Source organism: Mobula birostris, unplaced genomic scaffold (genome assembly GCF_030028105.1).
Source record: "Mobula birostris isolate sMobBir1 unplaced genomic scaffold, sMobBir1.hap1 scaffold_1854, whole genome shotgun sequence".
NCBI lineage: Eukaryota > Metazoa > Chordata > Chondrichthyes > Myliobatiformes > Myliobatidae > Mobula > Mobula birostris.
In genome coordinates this window covers 32,263-57,203 of record NW_027274901.1, presented here as the reverse complement: position 1 = coordinate 57,203, position 24,941 = coordinate 32,263, and the positions used below count along the sequence as shown (strand labels likewise).

General features: G+C 54.2%; 1 protein-coding gene across 2 annotated transcripts in view; it reads right to left on the bottom strand.

Annotated features, from left to right (window-relative positions):
* Positions 1-6,193: 6,193 nt before the first annotated feature.
* Positions 6,194-24,941, bottom strand: part of rbsn (rabenosyn, RAB effector) — a 35,793-nt gene continuing 17,045 nt past the window's right edge. For both annotated transcript variants that reach the window (XM_072250162.1, XM_072250163.1), the window contains exons 5-12: positions 24,802-24,847; positions 24,394-24,555; positions 21,354-21,595; positions 16,201-16,271; positions 13,247-13,333; positions 12,713-12,815; positions 10,641-10,742; positions 6,194-7,961 (exon numbers count right to left, since the gene is read on the bottom strand). In XM_072250162.1, coding sequence (XP_072106263.1) covers positions 7,056-7,961; positions 10,641-10,742; positions 12,713-12,815; positions 13,247-13,333; positions 16,201-16,271; positions 21,354-21,595; positions 24,394-24,555; positions 24,802-24,847 — 1,719 coding nt within the window. In that variant the 3' untranslated portion in view covers positions 6,194-7,055. The remainder of the gene's footprint in view (positions 7,962-10,640; positions 10,743-12,712; positions 12,816-13,246; positions 13,334-16,200; positions 16,272-21,353; positions 21,596-24,393; positions 24,556-24,801; positions 24,848-24,941) is intronic.

The following is a 24,941-nucleotide window of genomic DNA, read 5'->3' as shown; positions in this document are numbered from 1 at the left end:
GGGAGGGGTGGAAGGGGTAGAGGGGGGGAGGGGATGGAAGGGGGAGGGGATGGAAGGGGGAGGGGATGGAAGGGGTAGAGGGGGAGGGGATGGAAGGGGTAGAGGGGGAGGGGATGGAAGGGGGAGAGGATGGAAGGGGTAGAGGAGCAGGGAAGGGGATGGAAGGGGTAGAGGAGGAGGGAAGGGGATGGAAGGGGTAGAGGAGGAGGGGTGGAGGGGGTAGAGGGGGAGGGGTGGAGGGGGTAGAGAGGGAGGGGTGGAGGGGGTAGAGAGGGAGGGGTGGAGGGGGTAGAGGGGGAGGGGATAGAAGGGGTAGAGGGGGAGGGGATAGAAGGGGTAGAGGGGGAGGGAATGGAAGGGGTAGAGGAGGAAGGGGAGGAAGGGATGGAAGGGGTAGAGGAGGAGGGGAGGGGATGGAAGGGGAGGAGGGGAGGAGGGGAGGAGGGGAGGAGGGGAGGAGGGGAGGAGGGGAGGAGGGGAGGGGAAGGGGTAGAGGGGGAGGGGTGGAAGGGGTAGAGGGGGGGAGGGGATGGAAGGGGGAGGGGATGGAAGGGGGAGGGGATGGAAGGGGGAGGGGATGGAAGGGGGAGGGGATGGAAGGGGTAGAGGGGGAGGGGATGGAAGGGGGAGAGGATGGAAGGGGTAGAGGAGCAGGGAAGGGATGGAAGGGGTAGAGGAGGAGGGAAGGGGATGGAAGGGGTAGAGGAGGAGGGAAGGGGTAGAGGAGGAGGGAAGGGGTAGAGGAGGAGGGGAGGGGATGGAAGGGGTAGAGGGGGAGGGGAGGGGATGGAAGGGGTAGAGGGGGAGGGGAGGGGAGGGGATGGAAGGGGTAGAGGGGGAGGGGAGGGGATGGAAGGGGTAGAGGGGGAGGGGAGGGGATGGAAGGGGAAGGAGGGGAGGGGATGGAAGGGGAAGGAGGGGAGGGGATGGAAGGGGAAGGAGGGGAGGGGATGGAAGGGGAAGGAGGGGAGGGGATGGAAGGGGAAGGAGGGAAGGGGAAGGAGGGGAGGGGATGGAAGGAGGGGAGGGGATGGAAGGGGTGGGGGGGAGGGGATGGAAGGGGTGGGGGGAGGGGATGGAAGGGGTGGGGGGGAGGGGATGGAAGGGGTGGGGGGGGAGGGGATGGAAGGGGAAGAGGGGAGGGGATGGAAGGGGAAGGAGGGGAGGGGATGGAAGGGGAAGGAGGGGAGGGGATGGAAGGGGAAGGAGGGGAGGGGATGGAAGGGGAAGGAGGGAAGGGGAAGGAGGGGAGGGGATGGAAGGAGGGGAGGGGATGGAAGGGGTGGGGGGGAGGGGATGGAAGGGGTGGGGGGAGGGGATGGAAGGGGTGGGGGGGAGGGGATGGAAGGGGTGGGGGGGAGGGGATGGAAGGGGTGGGGGGGGAGGGGATGGAAGGGGTAGAGGAGGAGGGGATGGAAGGGGGAGAGGATGGAAGGGGGAGAGGATGGAAGGGGTAGAGGGGGAGAGGATGGAAGGGGTAGAGGGGGAGAGGATGGAAGGGGTAGAGGGGGAGAGGATGGAAGGGGCAGAGGAGCAGGGAAGGGGATGGAAGGGGCAGAGGAGCAGGGAAGGGGATGGAAGGGGTAGAGGAGGAGGGGTGGAGGGGGTAGAGGAGGAGGGGTGGAGGGGGTAGAGGGGGAGGGGTGGAGGGGGTAGAGAGGGAGGGGTGGAGGGGGTAGAGGGGGAGGGGATAGAAGGGGTAGAGGGGGAGGGGATAGAAGGGGTAGAGGGGGAGGGAATGGAAGGGGTAGAGGAGGAAGGGGAGGAAGGGATGGAAGGGGTAGAGGAGGAGGGGAGGGGATGGAAGGGGAGGAGGGGAGGAGGGGAGGAGGGGAGGAGGGGAGGAGGGGAGGAGGGGAGGAGGGGAGGAGGGGAGGAGGGGAGGGGATGGAAGAGGTAGAGGGGAAGGGGTAGAGGGGGAGGGGTGGAAGGGGTGGAAGGGGTAGAGGGGGAGGGGGGGAAGGGGTAGAGGGGGAAGGGGTAGAGGGGGAGGGGGGAAGGGGTAGAGGGGAAGGGGTAGAGGGGGAGGGGTGGAGGGGGTAGAGGGGGAGGGGTGGAGGGGGTGGAGGGGGTAGAGGGGAGGGGATAGAAGGGGTAGAGGGGGAGGGAATGGAAGGGGTAGAGGAGGAAGGGGAGGAAGGGATGGAAGGGGTAGAGGAGGAGGGGAGGGGATGGAAGGGGAGGAGGGGAGGGGATGGAAGGGGAGGAGGGGAGGGGATGGAAGGGGAGGAGGGGAGGAGGGGAGGAGGGGAGGAGGGGAGGAGGGGAGGGGATGGAAGAGGTAGAGGGGAAGGGGTAGAGGGGGAGGGGTGGAAGGGGTAGAGGGGGAGGGGGTAGAGGGGGAGGGGGTAGAGGGGGAGGGGGGAGGGGGTAGAGGGGGAGGGGGGAGGGGGGAGAGGGGGAGGGGGGAGGGGGGAAGGGGTAGAGGGGGAGGGGTGGAAGGGGTAGAGGGGGAGGGGGGAAGGGGTAGAGGGGGAGGGGGGAAGGGGTAGAGGGGGAGGGGTGGAGGGGGTAGAGGGGGAGGGGTGGAGGGGGTAGAGGGGGAGGGGTGGAGGGGGTAGAGGGGGCTAGAACTCCCCTTCCCCCCCCCCTCAAGAGCTGGGACCGGAGTGACGGGGTCGAGGGTCCCATCACCACAGCGACCACCTCAGCGCGGCTTTCGGACCGAAACCATCAACTCCTCTTCCCCCCCCCGGAAACCCCAATGTCCCGCTTCCCGCTTCCATCTGCCCAGACCCCAGACACACCGACCCCCGGGGGCCGCTCTCACCTCTCGCTCTCGCTGCCGATGTTGTTGTTGATCTGTCCCGGCAGCACTTCCGGGTCACCCGCCAACCCCGGCGGTGACGTCACCACCCGCAGCTCCTCTTCCTCTCCCCACCTCCATCCCTTCCCTCCTCCCTCTTCTATCCCAATCCTCAGCTCCTCTCCACAAACTCTTCCTAATTCCCTTCTCCCTCCACTCTCCATATTCCCCCTTTCCATTCTCTCTCCGTCTTCTCTTCGCTCCCCATTTCTCTCATTCTCCCCTTCCCACTGATCTCCTGTCTCCCTCTTCTCAGCTTTCCATCTGATGGAGGGGAAGAAGCCGTTCCTGAAACATCAAGTGTGTGTCTTCAAACTCCTCTACCTCCTCCTTCATGGTAGCAATAAGAATGGGGATGCCTGTGTGGTGGGGTCCTCAGTAATGGATACTGCCTTCTTGACACATTGCCTTTTGAAGACATGATCAGTGATGGCTCTGGGCCTGTATTCATGGAGTTTAGAAGAATGGGGGGGGGGGTCTTATTGATACCAATCAAATATTGAATGGCTTAGATAGTGTGGACATGGGGGGTTGTTTCCTGTTGTTGGGGGAGTCTAGGATCAGAGGTCACAGCCTCAGAGTACAAGGACGTCCCCTTAGAATAGAGATGAGGGATCTCTTCAGCCAGAGGGTGGTGAATCTGTTGTCTCCAATGGCCGTGAAGGTCAAGTCATTGGTATATTTAAAGTGGACATTGATTTTTCTTGGTTAGTCAGGGAGGTGGGAAGGCAAGAGAATGGGGTTAAGAGGGAAAATAAATCAGCCATGATTTATGAATGGCAGAGCATACTCGTTGGACCGAATGGCCTAATGCTGCTTCTTTGTCTTGTGGTCTTCTGGAGGTAGTGGCTCTAGCAGGACGAATATAATTCAGCAGGATGCCGAATATGTGGGCATCCCTGCGAGGTCTGAAGGTAGAGGGATCGAACTGCGAGGTTGCCAAGTTTGCCGACACAACGAAAATATGCAGAAGTGACTTGTCACAATGAGGACGTTGTGATTCTCCAGTGGCATTTACATAGGGAACTTGTCCAACATGCCCATAACCTTCCTCTGTTCCTTAGCCTCCTTCCCTTTCACCTAGATCGACAAATTTATTTCAATTCCCATTCCAGCTCCAATTTCATTCTCACTCCAATTCCCAATTCATTCCTATTCCAATTTAATTCCCATTCCAGTTCCAATAGCATTCTCATTCCCATTCCCACACCAATTCCACTACTGATATTATCCCCATTCCAATTCTTTTTTTTCTTTGTTCTTTGAACTGTTTATTCCCCTCCATTTGTGCTGCCTGACCTGCTGAGTTCCTCCAGCATTTTGTGTGTGAAGCTCCGTTTCTCCGATGGTCCACTGGCATCTCTTCAGCCTCTTCCACTGATTACCTTCCAGCTTCTCATGTCGTTCCCTTTCATTCCCCACCCACTTACTTACCCCTCGACGCCTGTTACCTGACAGCTGTCAGCTTGTACTCTTCGCCCTTCCCCAGCCACCTAAAAGTGTCAGTCGGAGTCCTCCAGGGTCGAAGGTCAGCGATCCCCGATGTTGGGTCAGCGGGTGCTCAGGAGACCAGCAAGACCAGGGTCAGCGGTCCGCATGGATGAGAAGCCCTACCTCCTGCCTCCAGGTCCCCAGGGTTAGAGGTCCATGCAGGTCCGTGATGCTGAGGCCCGAAAGTCAAAGCCCTCATTGGCGAGTCCTGCGGGGAGTGAGCTGGGACTTTTCTCTCTGGAGTGAAGGGCGTTCAGAAGTGGACTTGATGGAGGTGTACATGGTGATAAGAGGCATAGATCGAGTGGACAGCCAGAGACTTTTTCCCCTGGAGTGGAGGTGGCTACTACGAGGGGGTATCATTTTAAGGTGACTGGATTTAATGGGGGATGCTGGAGATATGTTTCTCAACACAGAGTGGTGGGTGCGTGGGGACAATTACGAAACTCTTAGGCACGTGGATGACAGAAATGGAAGCCGTGTGGGAGGGAAGGGTTAGATTGATCGTAAGGCAGGATAAACGGTCAGCACAACATTGTGGGCCGAAGGGTCTGTACTGCTCTATGTTAAAGCTCGCTATCTCCTTCCTGTACCCCAGCTCATCGCTACTTGGGATACAGCCCACTACGGTGGTATCATCTGAAAGTTTGTAGATGGTGTCCTGAGTGTACAGGGACGAGAGTGAGGGGAGGGGAGCTGCTGACGACACAGCCGTGTGGAGCACCAGCGTTGAGACTGATCGTGCTGCCCCTCCTGACCGAGTGTGGTCTGTCGGTTCAATTGCAGGAGAAGGAGTTGACTCCCAGGGTTACAAGTATAGAAGGCAGACTTGTACTCAGCGAGGAACCGTATCAGATCGATTACAAGCATGTGGCGAGTGTGATCAATCGCGCAGGGATTCGACTGGGCCTCCTACGCGTGGGGGGATCCCTCTTTTTCACGCAGGATTTCGAGTGTGCATTTTGGTCTCACTGGGCTTGGTCCGTACTGTAAGTTGCCCAGCGCTCGCTATGGCTGACAGGGAGATGGGACGTCCATGGAGGGGTAATGCCTCTGGCAAAGGAGCCTGCCATGTCCGTTCCGGGGCAGATCACTCACCTTTAGTCCACTCCGGACACTCAGCTCTCACCTGGGGCTCCAAGTAGCTGTTTGAATGTGACAGTGGCCGCACCGTGGAACACCCCTACGACAGGTGGGCTAAACCAGGTGAGGCTAGACGGCGGCCTCATACCCCGGCGGAATGGGGGGACGAGATCTACAGTGAGATCCAACGGCCAGGAAGGCGGTTCTGCAACTCTCCATGGAGAGCGAACGGCCTGACAAGGCACAGGAGCTATCATGGTCATCCACTGCAACCAAGGAAGACCCCAGTTTGTGTTCAAACCACTGGACATGGACTTCCAAGGTCACGAGTTGGGAACTGTCCCAACTCAACGGTTTTTCCATTTTTAAAGCTCTCCCGCACAGGCCTCCTGTAGGATACAATGGACTCAGTATAAAAACTTCTAATCCTCTGGTTGTCACTCCTGCTGTGCATACCGGTGCTAATTAATCAACAGTGGGGCCCGCCAGGAGACCAGGAACACATCCCAGGTGGTGGGCATGCAGCCAGGAAGGCCTGCAGTCACCGCACACCCTCCATGGTTCAGTGGCGGGGGTCAGTCACTGGCAGGAGAGCCCCACTCATTCCCCATACCCATCACCTTCCTCCTGTGAAGACACAGGAGTGGCTGCGAACAGGACTGGCCAGACAGGCGAGGCTTCACAGACATCCCCTCTACTGACCCCGCCACTGAAATGGTTCTGACACCCGCGAGCAGATCGCAGACCTGACAGCCAGTCGCACAACGCGCCCAGATCCAAGGGAACGAAACAGCCCACGACACGTGTCCACTGTTTGAACATTTACTTGCGAGAATCTAGTCATAACATGATCGATGTTCAGTTATACACAAATACCATGAATGCAAGAGTGTTCCCCACTCCTTCCCAATGGAACTCCAGCAAGAGTGTGTGAGAGAGAGAGAGAGAGAGAAAGAGAGAGAGATGGGGGGAGAAATGAGGGGAGAGCGACAGAGGGATCGAGCGAGGAGGGAGAGGGAGAGGAGAGGATGAGAGTTGAGGGGAGGGTGAGAGACAGAGATAGCAAGAGGGAGATGGAAAGAGCCACAGAGAGAAGTGAGAGAGACGCAGACAGAGAGAGAGAGTGAGAGACGCAGGGAGAGGGTGAGACAGACGCAGAGAGAGAGATGCAGAGAGAGACGCAGAGAGTCAGTATGATGGTCGGACCAGTAATACAAGGCTGTCAGCCCTCAGGAGTGCAGGTACACTGCAGGGAGTGGGGAAGAGGTGCAGAAGGGGGAAGGGGAAGGAATATCCTGGTTGAACGTTTGTCCGAATGTCAGAGAAGGCAGGTTGGGGAGTCGGGCACCGAACCCGGCGAGAGACCAGCGCAAGCGGGTGTAGAACGTGCAGTGTGACGGGAAACCGCAGGCAGGGGATAGGAAGCTATCAACGAAGCGAACTGCTCCACCCCCCCCCCCACCGCTCCCCGCGTCGTAGTGTAACGGCCAAATGGCATCCCCTCCCACGGCCACAACTGGTGAGAGGGCATAGTAGGATCCCAGAAGGGATGGTGCCAGCCCGGTCTCGAGGGCGCAGAACAGGGCAGGACCCCTTCCCCAGCCCCGTCCTACTGGGGAACTCAGGGGGCCACGGCATGGGGGCAGATCCCTCCGCTGGAGGCCGCTGGAGGTGGTTAGCGTGGCCGGCGGCGTCCCTGCTGGTGTTCCAGTGCCCTGCGCAGCTCAGACAGGTTGTCCATCAGGCTGGCCACCTCGTCCAGACGGCCAGCCTGCTTGGCGTCAAAGGCAAAGGCCTTGATGTTGTCGATCTGCTGCCTCAGCAACTCCTCCTCGATCTCCTCCTCCTCCTCTTCCTCGAAAGGCTTGGAGGCCTCTGGTTTGCCTCGCTGCTTCTGGACGTGGTTACGAGGGCCAGAGCCCTGCTCAAAGGGGTTGGCCAGACAACTGTCCTGGCTGACATGGTTGCCAGGACAGCCCTCCTCCTCAAAGGGGTTACCGGGGCGACTCCCCTCCTCAAAGGGGTTACCGGGGCGACCCTCCTCCTCAAAGGGGTTGGTGGCCACCATGAGGTTGCCAGGGTGACGCTCCGCATGTAACTGGTTGCCGGGGCAAGAGTCCTCCTCAAAAGGGTTGCCAGAGCGACACTCCTGAACTTGGTTGCTGGAGCGATGCTCCTCCTGGAATTGGTTGCCAGAGCAATGGTCCTTCTCAAAGGGGTTGCCAGAGCGACACTCCTCTTGGACTCGGTCGCCGAACCGACGCTCCGCCAGGATCTGGCTGCCGGGGAGGGGGTCCTTGCGGCCGTGGCCCTCGGCTTGCCCGCTGCCCATCCAGCCGGGGGCACCGGCCCCCTCTCTCCGGCGCTGGGCCTCCAGCTCGCGGGTGAGCTGGTCTAGGTTCTCCTCCAGCGCCAGGGCCTCGCTCTGCCTGCCTGCCACCCGCGCCTGGGCCAGGAAGTTCCGGATGTTGTCGATCTGCTCCAGCAGGGGGTCCTGGGGCTGCAAGCCCGGCCGCCGGGCGGGGGCCAACGGTGAGGCCAGCCAGCCAGTCTCTTCACCCACCGTCACCCTGCTGGGACCCTGCGGAGGAGGAGGCGAAAGTAAGAGGAGGCTCTCCATGGTGTTGGGTTTCCAAGTTCAAAGTAAATTTATTACCAATGTACATACAAGTCACCACGTCCTACCCTGAGATTCATTTTCTTGCAGACATTTACTATATTCAACAGAACTTACGAAAAACTGTAAAGACTGAAAAACACCAGTGTGCAAAAGACTAAATGAAAATATAAATAATTCTGAGAATATAAGTTGTAAAGAATCCTTGAAAGTGAGTCTGTAGGTTGCGTAATCAGTTCAGTGTTGGGGTGAGTGAAGTTACCCACGCTGGTTAAGGAGCCTGTTGGTTGAGGGGTAATAACTGTTCCTGAACATGGTGGTGTGGGACCTGAGGCTCCCATATCATCTCCCCAATGGCAGCAGCGAGAAGAGAGAATGGCGTTCGGTGCTCAGTGCTGGGGAGGGCTTTGCCTGCGACGGACTGGGCTGTATCCACCTCATTCTGTAACCTTTCCTGTTACCGAGCAGAGGAGAATCGCCAGACTGTTTCAAGGCGACAGTAGCTCATAACCACGCCTTACAGCAGTGGTGTGCAGAACAGCATCTCTGAATGCACAACATGTCAAACCTTGAAGGTGATGGGCAAGCAGAAGACCACGCTGGGTTCTACTGTAGTTAATAATGTTGCCCCTGAGTATAGGAAGGAAGACTGAAAATCTGGCTGAATGGTGCCACCACCACGACTTGTTGATGCCAGCAAACCCAAAAGAAATTATTACCGTCTACAGGAGGGGGAAAGCAGAGGTCCATCAGCCAGTCCCCTTTAGGGGATCAGAGGTGGAGAGGGTCAGCATCTTTAAATTGCTTAGCATTATCATTTCAGAACATCTATCCTGGGGTCAGCGCGCAAGCGCGACTACAAAGCGCCACTACTTTCTTAGAAGTTTGTGCAGATTCGTCACGCCATCCAAAACTTTGACAAACCTCTGCAGATACACAGTAGAGAGTATCCGGATTAGCTGCATCAAGGCCTGCTACGTAACACCAATGTTCAAAAAAGTGGTGGATAGGGCCAGTTCATCACAGGAAAAGTCCTCCCCCATCACTGAGCACATTTACAAAGAGTGCTGCCACAAGAAAACAGTGTCCATCGTCAAGGACCCCAGCACCCAGGCCATGCTCTCTTCTCACTGCTGCCATCAGGAGGAGGTGCAGGAGCCTCAGGTCCCACACCACCAGGTTCAGGAACAGTTATTACCCTTCAACCATCAGGCTGCTGAAGCAGCATGGATCACTTCACTCACCCCAACACTGAACCGATTCCACAAGCTGTGGACCCACTTTCAATCTACAACTCATCTTCTCAGTTTTATTTTTTTGTATTTGCACATTTTATCTGCTTTTGCACATTAGTTGTTTGTCAGTCTGTGTGTGTTGTTTTTCACTGATTCTATTGTATTTCTTTGTGTTACTGTGGATGCCTGTAAGAAAATGAATATCAGTTTTGTACATGGTGACATATATATACTTTGACAACAAATTCATGATGAATTGGAGACAAACTATATGTTCTTGTTTATCTGTTTTTCTTCACTCGTGATCCCAGCAAAGTGGAAACTCTACAGAAACCATCTTGTGTTTGGATTTTGTAAAAATATTTACATTTCTTTATGATCGATCCGAGTCTCCAATTGACAAACCCTCCCCACCCCACCACCCCCGGTCTTGGAATCCTGGGTATAAAAGGCCATCGTTAAGACCACCCTCCCCCCCCCACTTCAACCCCATGGACGCAGAGTCAAATGGATGAGACCGTGGGTTGGGAGATAATTTTTTCCCAAGAGGAATGAAGCTTTTGCTCACTAGCCACAACCACCACCCCCCGCAGTTTATGGATCCCAGATGGAAGAGGATCCGGGAGAAGTCCCTCATGGTCTTACTGACTGACAGATCCCATAAGGCAGTAGCAATAAGACAGGGTTATAGGCATTGCTTGTGCTGGAGGGGCAACAGTGGGGCTTGAGGGGTGAGAAGACCGGGGCTGTCCCAGCCCCAGAAGATTCGGGCAGACTCAGACTGTCCCAACCCCACGGTAGAGAGGCCGAATACCTTCCTCCCTTCCTAATCCCTACTCGGCCAGTACGACAATGGCGAATGACAAATCCGATGGGGAAATGGGGTGGGGGGGTGGTGAACGACACTCCCAGAGATTGTAGGAGAGTGTGAGGGTCCAGTTGGAGCACAAATAATACACAGGAAGTGCATGACAGGGGGATGCAGGGGAAGATGGATCAACCTCGTGTGGGTGGCGTCACAGTAGGGACAAATGGCCGAGTCCGGGCAGTGCGGGTGGGGACAGGGAGGGATGGGGATGGCAAACAGAGAACATCACGCACTCATGCACCCTACACTGACCCACCAGAGCAGCCAGGGGAGTACACGGAGGGGAGAAAGGGAGACATCCGCCACTCACCCACTGGAGGCACATGCCAGGCACGCACCCACCCACCCGCCGGAGTGCACAGAAAGCTGCGCACTCACCCGCCAGAGTGCACGGGAGAAGCGCACTCCTGCCACCAAACCGTATGGGTCCAGCCTGCCCCCTCCCCACCGCTGACGGGTTTTACGAATCATGGCGGCTGAAAAGGGAGGGACAAGAAATCCCAGCCCGGGATTCACGGCGCCCCTACCAGCCCGACCTACCTGTCCCGTGGGCGGGACACCCAAATCCCTCTGCCTTCGTTTCTCCTTCAGTTCTTCCAGTTTCTCCAGGCTTGGGAGACTGGTCAGGCCCAGTAGTTTCTCCTGAGGGCAGAGGAGAAGAGGGGTGGGGGAGAGGGGGCAGGGTTGACTCATCAGTCCTCCTCTCGTGTTCTTCCTAACCCCACCCCCACCCACAATGCTACTGGCAGTAGTGGGGATCGAGACAGCCTTGGCCAACTTAAAGGGGTTCAATCCAGAAAAGTTCATTCAGGAAGCCAAACCTGGGTTTGTTATTCGTTACGTGCCTTGTCGTATTGACGTGGGCGATAATGATTGTTCTTGGCAAATTTTTCTGCAGAAGTGGTTTGCCATTGCCTTCTTCTGGGCAGCGTCTTTACAAGACGGGTGACTCCAGCCATTATCAATACTGTTCACAGATTGTCTGCCTGGCATCAGTGGTCGCATAACCAGGACTTGTGATCTGCACCAGCTACTTATATGATCGTCCACACCTGCTCCCATGGTTCCCACGACCCTGATCGAGGGGCTAAGCAGGTGCTACACCTTGCCCAAGGGTGGCCTGCAGAGGGAAGGAGCACCCTACACCTCCTTTGGTAGAGACATATCTCCACCCCGGCACCATTAACCTGGGCAAGACTATCAACAAGGTTGGATTCTGTGCAGTGCGGAGGAATGCAGGGATCTCGAGGTCCATGTCAATGGGTTGATAGAATGGCTAAGAAGGCATGTGGCGTGTCGGCCTTCATTATTTATTTATTTAGAGATCCACGCCGACCAGGGCTTTCAGACTCCACAAGCCGCACCCAGCAACCCACCTATTTAACCCTAGGACAATTTACAATGACCAATCCACCTACTAAGTGGTACAGCTTTGGACTGTGGAGGAAACCCACGCGGTCACGGGAAAGCACATACAAATTTGCTTACAGAGGATGCCAGAATCCAACTCCGAACTCGAGCTGTGACCATGTTGCGTTGTCCGCTACACTACTGTGGCACCCCATTAATCGGGGGACTGTGTTCAAGAGCCCTGAGGTAATGTTGCAATTCTATAAAAACTCTGGTTGGACCACACTTGGACCGTGCTCAGTTCTGCTCGCCTCATTGTAGGAAGGATGTGGAAGCTTTAGAGAGGGCGCAGAGGAGATTTACTAGGATGCTGCCCGGATTAGAGAGCACATCTGATGAGGAGGGGTTGCAGGAGTGAGGGCTTTTGTCTCTGGAGTGCAGGATGAGAGGCAACTTGATAGAGGTAACAGGACAATAAGAGCCATAGATCGAGTGGGCAGCCCGATGCTCTTTCCAAGGGTGGAAATGGCTAATATGAGGTGGACGCAATTTTAAGATTATTAGAGGGAAGTATTAGGGGCATGTCAGAAGTATTTTTTTCTCCCTGCCAACTCCCACCCTGTGGATGGATGGGGGGGGGGGCAGTTGAAGGGAGTGTGAGGGAGTAAATAGTGGCTGGCAGCCAGCACAGACAGGCCAGTTCATTGTTTCATCTTCTGCCACGTTGGAGGAGCAACACTTCATATTCCGTTTGGGGAGCCTCCAACCTGACGGCATGAACATCAACTTCTCCAAGTTCCAGTAATTGTTTTTCTCCATTTGCTCTTTTTCAATTCCCCATTCCGGCCCCCTTCGTACCTCTTCTTCTCACCTGCCAATCACTTCCCCCTCCTTCCCGTTTCCCCCATGGTCCACCCTCCTCTCCTATCAGGTTCCATCTCCTTCAGACCTTTACCTTTTCCAGCTTCTTCATTCATCCCTCCCCCACCCACCCACCGAGCTTCACCTGTCACCTTCCAGCTACCCTCCTTTTACTTCCTTCCGCCCACCACCTTCTTATTCTGGCTCCTTCCCCATTCCCTTCCAGTCCTGATGTGTTGACTGTTTATTCCTCTCCATAGATGCTGCCTGACCTGCTGGTTCCTCCGGCATTTTGTGTGTGTCGGAATTGGACGAAGGGTAGGTTTCCTTGTTGGACTCTCCCCACCCCCACCCCAGTAACTAACTTGGAACGTTAGATCCGGAATTCCCGCTGCACTCACTTGTAGGAAGTGGGTGGCTGAAAAGCGTATCATCTTCTGGAGTTGCAGAGCCTTGGGATGCGGAGGGGGCTCCCCACTCAATCCCAGCGAGGCGATCTTCTTGCTGTAGGAAGCAGAGGGACAGAGTGAATGGCAGGGGTGGGGAGGGGGATAGAGAATGAAAGGACACAAGGAGGATTAGCCCAGCAGACAGGAGGGAGGAGGGACTGGGGAAGGAAAAGGGGAATTAGGAGTCGGTGACTAGTGGCGTTCCACGGGGACCGGTGTTGGGGCCTGCTTCTGCTCACATTATATGTCAATGATTTTGATGGCTGAATTGATGGCTTCGTGGCCAAGTTTGCAGACAATATGAAGGCAGGTGGACTGAGATGGATTGGGAGAATGGGGGAGAGGGTGAGAGACAGAGTGAGGGAGCATGAGAGGGAGAGAGTGGGGGGGTGGGGGAGGGAGGGAAAGGGGAAGAGCAAATGAACACACATAAGGGGCGATCCAGGGAGCTGGTTATGGACAGGCAGGGTTGAACAGGGAGCCTACCTGAGAAGGTCGATGCGTTCGTACAGCTTCATCAGTTCCATCCTTAGCTGAACTGCCTGCTCCAGTCCGAACGTGCTCTCCCCCGCACTGCCAGGAGGCGAGAACAGGACCCCATCAGCCAGATCATCACACAGCCCGCGACTTCTCCCTCCCTCCTGTCCCAGCATCAGGGCGCACACCACCAGCCCACAGCATAACCCAAACCCGTCCCATCACTCTGGTTGGTCTGCTAGTCTGAGGGACAGAAATCTCCTCCCTCAGCTCTTGTCTTCCTCTAATTTCTCACTCCTTCACTCTCTTTCCCACTCACAGCTGACTGGCATTCATTCTCTCCCTCTCCCATTTCCCCGTCTCTCTCAGTATCTCTCTATTTCCTCCATCTCCCTGTATCTCTCTGTCTCTCTCTATATGACACCTCTCCACCTTCTCTCTCTCCATCCCTCCTCTCTTTATCTCCCTCCCCTGTCTTGTGTGTGCCCGTGTAAATTATTTATTTAAGGTTCAACATGTAGTACATTCAGAGATACTGTTCTGCACACCACCGTTATAACATGGTTATCTGAGTTACTGTCACCTTCCTGTCAGCTTGAACCAGTCTGGCCATTCTCCTCTGACCTCTCTCATTAACAAGGTGTTTTCACCCACAGAACTGCTGCTCACTGGATGGTTTTTTTGTATCGCACCGTTCTCTGTAAACCCTAGAGATTGCTGTGCATGAAAATCCCAAGAGATCAGCAGTTTTTGAGATACTCAAACCACCCCTTCTGGCACCAACCATCATTCCACAGTCAAAGTCACTTAGATCACATTTCTTCCTCATTCTGATGTTTGGTCTGAACAACTGAACCTCTTGACCATGTCTACATGCTTTCATGCATTGAGCTGCTTCCACGTGATTGGCTGATGAGATACTAGCATTAACAGGGTGTACAGGTGTACCTAATAAAGGGGCCATGGCCTCCAGTCAGACACACGTGCCGAAATTCCTCAGTCCCCTGAGCCTCTTGAAGAATGCAGAACATAAAACGGTACAGTACCAACCTTTTAATCAACTCTAAGATCAAATGAACCCTTCCCTCCCAAATAACCCTCCATTTTTCTATCCTCCATGTGCCTAGGTAGGAAGGAAAGGTGTGTCGCATCCAGAGTTTCTCCGGTTAGCGGAGGATTTCCCTCCACGCCTCTCTGACGTAGTGGGGAACCGCGTACGAGGCAAGTTACAGTAGTGGTTTGTCATTGGCTTCCGCCCGGTGAGTTTCCAAAGAGATCACCAGCTCGTAACCCAGCACAGATGGAAAGCGTGCAGGGGAGCCGGCTGGATTCGAACTCGGGACCTTTCGTCCCGAAGTCCCGCACTGATGCCACTACGCCACCAGCTGGGTTGTGCCTACATAAGAGTCTTCTAAATACCCCCAACATATCTACCTCCACCACCAGCGCTGGCTGGGCGTTCCACACACTCATCACTCTGTGAAAAGAAAAACCTACCTCTGACATCCTCCCCATACTTTCCTCCAATCACCTTAACATTGCTCCCTCTCATATTTGCTATTTCTCCCTGGGAGAAGTCTCTGGGTGTCCACTCGATCTGTGTACACCTCTGTCGAGTCACCTCTCTTCTGATGTCAGTATCATTCTGGCAAGTGTGAGGTGTTGCCGTTTGGGAGGTCAAATGTGAGGGGGAAATGGCAGGACCCTGACCACCACCCCTGTATGGAGGGTCTCTGATGTACAGACGGCTCGGTACGGCATCTGCTCTGCCTGTGACCACAAGAAATGGCAGAGAGTTGTGGACGCAGTTCAGCACATCATGGAAAACATCCTCCCCTCCACTGACTCTGTCTCCGCTACCCCAGTAAAGCAGCCAGCAGAATCAAAGACCCGACCCACCCTAGACACTCTTTTCTGCCCTCTCCCGTCGGGCAGAAGATACAAAAGCCTGAAAGCACGTCCCGCCTGGCTCAAGGACACCTCCTACCCTCATTGTTATAAAACTACTGAATGGTCCCCTAGTATTCTTTACTCAGAGAGTGGTAGCTGTGTGGAACGAGCTTCCAGCAGAAGTGGTTGAGGCAGGTTCAATATTGTCATTTAAAGTAAAATTGGACAGCGATATGGACAGGAAAGGAATGGAGGGTTATGGGCTGAGGGCAGGTCAGTGGGACTAGGTGAGAGTAAGCGTTTGGCATGGACTAGAAGGGCCGAGATGGCCTGTTTCCGTGCTGTAGTTGTTATATGGTTATGATAACATGGACACTTAGTTGCTTCATGCACCCAAGACCAGCTCCTGGCCTTCACATGTGGCTTAGCTACTAAGTCCAGTGGAACTGTCTCTGCTGACAGGAGAAGGGACTCAGACAGGTTATTAGCAGCTTAAAGCCAGTCACTTCGGGCAGATGAAGCTCGTGGTTGGCAGCTCACCTAGGAGAAGGAAAACTCTGATCTCAAACCCCTGCTGCCTCGCGGCTGTACCCACTCATGGGGGAGGCTTCAGAGGTAAACCCTGAGGGGAAGCCTGGAGTTGGATTCCCGAAGGCAGTCCTACGTTGAGTTCAACGCTGCCTGGCATCTCCTGCGACGCCACTGGTGCCAAACAATCGGTCTCTGCCGTTCCTTTGGATTCATCAGCTGCGTGGAGAGGGGGAGCCTGCTCCACGGGCAAGAGCTTGCTCTCCGTATCGGACTGCCCTGGCTTGCGGATCATGTAGGCAGCTGGGATGCAACATCCATGGTGGACCCTGACCAACAGAGGACCTCACATACTAACAGCATACAAGACGAGCTTTTCCCTGCATCTTGGTAAGATACAAAAGAAACAAATCTCCGGGCTCCCGACTGGGGTTGAAGATGAATGTCAGCTGGCAGTTTGGCAACAAGTGTACACACAAAATCCATTGACAGGATGCAGGACAGACCCACCCCACCTCACCCCACAACTCCTAATGTATACTTACTTCAGTGAGTCAGCCATCTTCCCGTACTTGGGGGCCAGCTCTTCCACCCGGATGATGCAGGAACGCAGTTTCTACAGGGGAGAGACCGTGCAGACGGACAGGATCAGAGAAAGACCAAGTTTCCCCACCCAGCCCCGTCAGGCCTCCAACCCCTTAAGGCAGCCGTAACGCTTCACCGACCGAATGACAGAAACTGGCCTCCATGGGTTACTGCGCATGTCCTGGGAGGATGCGCGACATGGGACGCTGAGAGAGAGATTTACTCTGTGTCTGACCCCGGGAGTGTGTGATAGGACGGTGTGGAGGGAGCTTCACTTTGTGTCTGACCCCGGGAGTGTGTGATGGGATGGTGTGGAGGGAGCTTCACTCTGTCTCTGACCCTGGGAGTGTGTGATGGGACGGTGTGGAGGGAGCTTCGCTCTGTGTCTGACTCCGGGACTGTGTGATGGGACGGTGCGGAGGGAGTTTCACTCTGTGTCTGACTCCGGGAGTGTGTGATGGGACAGTGTGGAGGGAGTTTCACTCTGTGTCTGACCCCGGGAGTGTGTGATGGGACAATGTGGAGGGAGCTTCACTCTGTGTCTGACCCTGGGTGTGTGTGATGGGACGGTGTGGAGGGAGCTTCACTCTGTGTCTGACTCCGGGAGTGTGTGATGGGACGGTGTGGAGGGAGCTTCACTCTGTGTCTGACTCCGGGAGTGTGTGATGGGACGGTGTGGAGGGAGCTTCACTCTGTGTCTGACCCCAGGAGTGTGTGATGGGTTGGAGAGGAGGGAGCATTAACAGCAGAGCAATCGATTCGAAGAGAGAGAGAGCTTCGCACAGCTCAGGGAGAAGAACTTAAAAACAGAGCATTTTGCAGGGCTCGGTGCATTAGCAGCGGACCAATCGATTTGCAGTTTATTAGCAGGAGCTAATAAAACTAAAGCAGGTCAAAGCACAGTGGCCATTGTCTGAGTGAACCAGTGTAGGAGTGGGAACTTGAGGCTTTGGCGAGGAGGCACAGGTAAGTAGCAGATAGGCTTTTGTGGTGGTTGAATAAAAAGTCACTAAATTACAGTTAATTAAATAAAGTAGGGATGATGCAGGATCAGGTGATGGTGCTGTAGCTCCATGTTGTGAGAGCTGTGGACCCCATTGTGGTTCCTGGTGACCATATCTGCAGCAAGTGTTGGCTGCTCGAGGAACTCAAGATCAAAGTTGATGACCTGGAATCTGAGCTTCAAACACTGCGGCGCATCAGGGAGGGGGAGAGTTACCTGGATTCTCTGTTTCAAGAGGTCGTCACACCCATTAGATTAGCTACCTCAATTTCAGTCTGTGGTCAGGGACAAAAGGGTGTGACTGTGAGTGAGGTGGGTACTGGGAACCAACAGACAGTGCTGGAGGAGCCTCAGCCCTTGGGCTTGTCCAACAGGTCTGAGATTTTTGCTCCCTGTGTGGATGAGAGTCGGGGCTATAGGAAGGATGAGTAACCTAATTGTGGCACCGTAGCTCACGGAGCCATTTAAGAGGGGGCAGAGAAGAGAAATGTAGTGGCAACTGGGGATAGTATAGTCCGGGGAATAGACAGAGTTCTCTTTCACAAGGACAGAGTGCCTCGAAGGCTGTGTTACCTGTCTGGTGCCCGGGTTCGGGACATCTTTTCTGACCTGCAGAGGAATTTGTACTGGGAGGGGAAAGATATGGCTGTCGTGGTCCATGTGGGTACCAACAACATAGGTAGAATGAGGGAAGAGGTTCTGCTGAGGGAATTTGAGCAGCTAAGGACTAAATTAAAAAGCAGAACCACAAAGGTGTAATCTCTGCAAATTGGCATAGGGTCAATAAGATTAGAGTTAAATGTGTGGCTGAAGGATTGAGAAGTGAGTTTGAGTTCATGGGAAATTGGCAATGGTATTGGGGAAGGAGGGAGCTGTACCAATGGGACGGGCTTCACCTGAACCGTGATGGGACCTGAATCCTAGCGAATTGCATAACTAGGGTTGTGGATAGGGCTTTCAACTAAATAGTTGGGGGGGGGGGTTCCAACAGATTGGAGAAATATGGATAAAGTAAAGTGTGGATAAAGATAAAGAAAAAGCAAAAGAGAAAAGTAAGAGTGGAGTGAAGAAAAGTCAAGTGCAAAAGAATAAAAGATTACACAACTTTAAAAGCACAATGAGTGTAAGGGCACTTTACTTGAATGCCCGCAGTATTTGAAACAGGGTCAGTGAACTTGTGGCACAAATCAGTACAAAGGGCCATTACGGAGACGTGGTTGCAGGGTGGAGAAGATTGGAAATTAAATATCCAAGGATATCAGGTAATATGCTATAATATTGAGAGATAATACAAGATCTCAGGAGAAGAATGTTGAGATTAGAAATAGTAAAGGGAGAAAAATCACTGGTGGGAGTTGTCATCCGTGAATGCATCCATGATGGCTTTCTTGAACAGCATGTTACTGGACCTACAAGGGAACGTACTACCTTAGATCTGGTCCTGTGCAATGAGACAAGTAAAATTAGTGATCTTGCAGTTAGGGATCCTCTTGGAAACAGTGATCACAGTATGATCGAGTTTCTCATATAAATGGAGGGTGCAATAGTTCGATCTGAAACCAGTGTATTATGCCTAAACAATGGAGACTACAATGGGATGAGGGAGGATTTGGCTGGTGTAGACTGGGAACACAGGCGGGACGGGAGAGGGACAGTGGAAGGCTTTCAAAGGGATTTTTCACAGTGATCAACAAAAGTATGTTCCAGTTAAAAGCAAGGACAGTGAGGGTGGGGAGAGCCGGCCTTGGATAACTAAAGAAATAAAAGGAGGCAGCAAACTAAAAGCTCGTACACACAAAGTTGCCATGTGTAGTGGGAGACTGCAAGATTGGGAAAACTTTAAAAAACAACAAAGAACCACTAAGCGTGCAATAAAGAAAGGGAAGCTAGATTATGGAAATAAACTAGCACAAAATATAAAAACAGATTTTAAAAAGTTTTTATAATTATATAAGGCAGAGAAGTGTGGCTAAAGTGAACGTTGGTCCCTTGGAGGATGAGAAGGGGAGTTGACATTGGATAGTGTGGAAATGGCCGAGGCTTTGAATGACTATTTTGTGTTGGTCTTCAAGGTGGAGGACATGTCTAATATGCCAAAGAGAGATGTTATGGATGTGATGGGAGGCGAGGACCTCGATACAATAGCTATCACTAAAGAGGCAGTGCTGAGCAAACTTGTGGGCCTGAAGATAGATAAGTCCCCTGGTCCTGATGGAATGCATCCCAGGGTACCGAAAAAAATGGCAGAAGTTATAGTAGTTTTGGTGATAATTTGTCAAAATTCTCTGGACCGTGGGCAAGTCTTGGTGGATTGGAAGAGGGTGAATGTTACACCACTGTTCATAAAAGGATGTAGACCAAGGAAGGTAACTGTAGGCCGGTTAGTTTACCATCTGTAGTTGGGAAAATGCTTGAAGCTATCATTAAAGAAATAGCGAGGCATCTAAAAAGAAATGGATCCATCAGGCAGACGCAGCATGGATTTAGCAAAGGCAGCTCCTATTTGACAAACTTACTGGAGTTCTTTGAGGATATAACGAGCACAGTGGATAGAGGGAAACAGATGAACGTTATTTATTTGGATTTCCAGAAGGCGATCGATGAGGTGCCGCATAAGATAAGGATGCATAGAGTTGGAGGTGATGTATTAGGATGGATAGAGGATTGGTTAACCAATAGAAAGCAGAGAGTTGGGATACATGGGTGCTTCTCTGGTTGGCAATCAGTGGTGAGCGGTGTACCGCAGGAGTTGGTGCTGGGCTCACAACTGTTCACGATATACATTAATGATCTGGAAGAGGGAACCGAGTGTCGTGTATCTAAGTTTGCTGATGATACTAAATTGAGTGGGAAAGCAAGTTGCCCAGAAGATGCAGAGAGTCTGCAGAGATTTTTTTTTAGGCATCCGTTAGTCTCGTGAGATCATGGATTTGTGCCTTGGAAGGTTTCCAGGGTGCAGGCCTGGGCAAGGTTGTATGGAAGATCGGCAGTTGCCCATGCTGCAAGTCTCCCCTCTCCACGCCACCGATGTTGTCCAAGGGAAGGGCATTAGGACCCATACAGCTTGGCACTGGTGTCGTCGCAGAGCAATGTGTGGTTAAGTGCCTTGCTCAAGGACACAACACGCTGCCTCAGCCAAGGCTCGAACTCACGACCTTCAACTCACTAGACAAACTAGGGGGTTGCCATGAGAGACGGGGGAAGGGGGGGATGCCGGGAGAGATGGGGGAGAGGGATGCCGGGAGAAATGTGGGGAAGGGGGATGCCGGGAGAGATGTGGGGGAGAGGGTGCTGGGAGAGATGGGGGGAGGGAGGTTGCCAGGCGAGACGTGGGGGGAGGGTTGCCGGGAGAGACGCTGGGGGTGGGGGGGTGCCGGAAGAGACGTTGGGGAGAGGGTGCCAGGAGAGACATGGGGGAGGGGGTGCCAGGAGAGACGTGGGGGAGGGGGTGCCAGGAGAGACGTGGGGGAGGGGGTTGCTGGTTGAGATGTGGGGGAGGGGTGCCGGGAGAGACATGGGGGGAGGAGGGGATGCCGGAAGAGACGTCGGGGAGAGGGTGCCAGGAGAGACGTGGGGGAGGGGGTGCCAGGAGAGACGTGGGGGAGGGGGTGCCAGGAGAGACGTGGGGGAGGGGGTGCCAGGAGAGACGTGGGGAAGGGGGTTGCTGGTTGAGATGTGGGGGAGGGGTGCCGGGAGAGACATGGGGAGAGGGGGGGATGCCGGAAGAGACGTCGGGGAGAGGGTGCCAGGAGAGACGTGGGGGAGGGGGTGCCAGACGTTGGGGAGGGGGTGCCAGGAGAGACGTGGGGGAGGGGGTTGCTGGTTGAGATGTGGGGGAGGGGTGTCGGGAGAGACATGGGGGGAGGGGGATGCCAGGAGAGACGTGGGGGAGGGGGAGGCAGCAGGAAGGGTGGGAAGGGAACGAGGAGGGGTATAAGGGAAGGGATGTAGTGGAATGGGTTTGAAGGGAGGTGGGGCAGAGGAGGAAAGCAGTGAGAGGGAATGTGGGGAGGGGGAGGGAGGGTGGGAAGGGGAGGGGGAGAGAGTGTGGGAAGGTGGGAGGAAGGGTAGGACTGATGGGTAGGTGAGAAGGCTAGTTGAGAGTGGTACCTGGTAGAGCTGGCAGATGACGGGCGAACTCTCCCTCTCCTCCAGCCTCCTCTCCTGCCTCTCGAGGACACTGCAGCAGTGCCCACACGAGACAATGCGGTCATCCTCACCGTCCTCCAGCAGGGAGCCCACACTCGACACGCTGGACCTCCGGCTGCTCTCCCCTGCACTCGGCGTCCGCTCTGACCCCACCGGCGCACTCCCTGCCGTCACCGAGGCCCTCACCGCGCTCGTCAGCTTCTCTACGCCGGAGAGGGAAGGGGAATGGGGGCAGGAGTTAGGGATCCTGGTCACTAGTTCATCCTCGTCCCCACCCCCCCCCCCACCTCTTGTCCTCCTCCCAAACCCTACCCCCACACTCACTAAACTTGCCCCCTCCCTCTACCATAAAGCGCTCACTACCCCCGTACATTATCCCTTAATTTACCCCTTCCACCATTCCCCTCTTCTTTGCAACGTCTGTTCAATCCTCACATCCTCCCAAAATCTTCCCCCACCTCCCACATTTATCCTCACCTCCCCTACTCCTAATCACATCCATCCCAAACCTTCCCATCTTGGTCTCCATCCTCCCCTGCACCACTGCCCCAACTGTTCCCTATGACCCCCTCTCCCCAGCACGTTCTCATCTGTCCTCCCAATCCAATGGACCACAAGTCCACAAGACATAGGAGCAGAAGTTGGGCCCATCGTGTTTTCTCCATTATTCCATCATGGCTGATTTATTATCCCTCCCAATCCCATTCTCCTGCCTTCTCCCATAACTACCCCTCTGGCTAAGGAAGTTCCTCCTCATCTGTTCCTTCTATTCTGAGGCAGTGCCCTCTGGCCCTGGACACCCCCACTATAGGAAAGATCCTCTCCACATCCACTCTATCTAGGCCTTTCAATATTCGATAGGTTTCAGTGAGATTCCCTCTCGTTCTTCTGAACTCCAGCGAGTACAGGCCCAGAGCCATCAAATGCTCCTCATACATTAAGCCCTTCATTCCTGGGATCATTCTTGAGAATCTCCTCCAAACCCTCTCCAATGCCAGCACCTCCTTCTTCGATAAGAAGCCAAAAGCTGCTCACAATACTCCAAAAATCCACCACCTGTCTTTCTGGGTAGGCCCATTGTTTCCTGCTGCTCCTGCCCCACTGAACTCGTGTCCACATATCTCGGCTCCATTTTCCCCCCTTGGTTCAGCCCCTTCCCACCAACCCGTGACACTTTACATATTCTCAATCTCTTCAACCACTTTCAGCTCCCAGACCAAGATGGCCTCATTTTCACTCTGGGTATCCAGTCCCAAAACACCTCTATCCCCCAGGCCTTAAAACTTTTTGCTACTTTCTAAGGAACAGGCCTAACTAGTCACCCCCTGCCACCACCCTCGACCTTCCCCCTCACATTTCCCCCAAAATTCTCCCCTCTACCGCTGCTCTCTCACATTCTCCCTCAACTTCCCTCTCATGTCCAGAAATCCTCCCGCCTCCTGTCTGTAGGATTCGATCGTTCAATTGTTATTTTCTTCACAACTAACAATTGTTTTGTATTACTATTTAATAGCATGTAACTGCTGAGTATATTTCCTCGTGGTCACAGTGTGTATCTACAGTGGTTCACTATGTCCCCTAGTGGTTATAATTGTATCAGTCAGGAAAGTTCTGGAATCTTCTGAAAGCCCCGGGAGCTTCTGTTGGTAGCTCTCTTCGCTTCTCTTCTGAAAGCTTCTGTTAGTAGCTCTCTTCGCTTCCCTTCTGGAAGCTTCAGTTGGTAAATCTCTCTTCGCTTCTCTTCTCGAAGCTTCTGTTGATAGCTCTCTTCGCTTCCCTTCTCGAAGCTTCTGTTGGTAGCTCTCTTCGCTTCTCTTCTGGAAGCTTCTGTTGATAGTGCTCTTCACTTCTTTTCTGGAAGCTTCTGTTAGCAGCTCTCTTCACTTCTCTTCTCGAAGCTTCTGTTGATAGCTCTCTTCACTTTTTTTCTGGAAGCTTCTATTGGTAGCTCTCTTCACTTCCCTTCTGGAAGCTTCTGTTGGTAGCTCTCTTCACTTCCCTTCTGGAAGCTTCTGTTGGTAGCTCTCTTCACTTCTCTTCTGGAAGCTTCTGTTGGTAGATCTCTTTGCTTCCTTTTTGGAAGCCCTGGAAGCTTCTGTTCGTATCTGTCCACTTCTCTTCTGGAAGCTTCTGTTGGTAGCTCTCTTCACTTCTCTTCTGGAAGCTTCTGTTGGTAGCTCTCTTCACTTCTCTTCTGGAAGCTTCTGTTGGTAGATCTCTTTGCTTCCTTTTTGGAAGCCCTGGAAGCTTCTGTTCGTATCTGTCCACTTCTCTTCTGGAAGCTTCTGTTGGTAGCTCTCTTCACTTCTCTTCTGGAAGCTTCTGTTGGTAGATCTCTTTGCTTCCTTTTTGGAAGCCCTGGAAGCTTCTGTTCGTATCTGTCCACTTCTCTTCTGGAAGCTTCTGTTGGTAGCCCTCTGCGATTCTCTTCTGGGAGCTCTAGAAAGCTCTGGAAGCTTTTCTGGGTATCTCTCTCCATTTCTCTTCTGGAAACTTCTCTTGGCATTGCATCATTTGAATAAAGGTGATCTGATTGGCTGACCCTTATCTGCAAATTTGAAAGGAATGATCCTTACACCTGGAGTCTGAAAAGAACTGGCCACGAGGCTGCACCACCCTTGTCCTTCCCTTCGACCACTGTCCATTTCTCAATGTTATTTGTTCCATTAACGCTTAATAAACCGATCGTCAAGCAACAGCTTTTACGCCTCTTTCCAGACTTCCAGAAGGAATTTGGATTGAAAACATCAGAATCTAACACGTCCTCCAAAGAAACTTCTTAAAGCCCCTCACATCCTCCCTCCACATCCTTCTTCACCCCACCACCGGCACTGCTCCCCATGCACCCCTCCCACCCGAAATCTTCACCCCCCCCCCCCACGCACCCCTCCTTGACCCACCTCCACCCTCTTGCACTCCCCTCTCCCTCTGCTGTTCCGTGCCCTCTCCCAACCTCCTGTCCGGCTGAGGCCCTCCTCCCCACCCCCCCCACCCCACTCACGGGCGAAGTGGACGGACAGGAAGCAGGAGCACCGCTTGCACATGATGGAGCCGCACAGGCGGCAGTGATGGCGCCGCAGGGTGAGGGAGAAGTGGGCCCCACAGTCGGGGCAGTAGGGCACGTCCCGGTCACTCACCCAGCTCACCACTGAGCGTTCCAGGGCTAGGGGGAGAGAAATACCGTCAGCGTACAGCAGGAGTCCGCAGCACTGGGGTGATGGAATAGGGCAGAACAATTACTGAGCACCCGGGAAGGAGAGGGGGGAACGGGAGAATGAGCAGGCATGTTGGGGAGGGTAAAGATGGAGGAAGAGGAAGGAAGGAGAGGACCCGAGTGCCCGTGGGCTGTCAGGAGGGAGTGGAAGGGTCAGGGACAGAAGGAGAGGGGACGGGAGTGATAGGCACCAACCTTTCTTCTTGGCGGGGTCTGTAGCTGTTCGGTCGAAGGCAGTCAGCTGGGAAGAGAAGGAAGAGTGTGGGGGCTGGACTGGCCGACCTCTTTGCCCCTCCCTTCCAACTACCCTTGTGGCCCACCGAGGCACCCCTCAG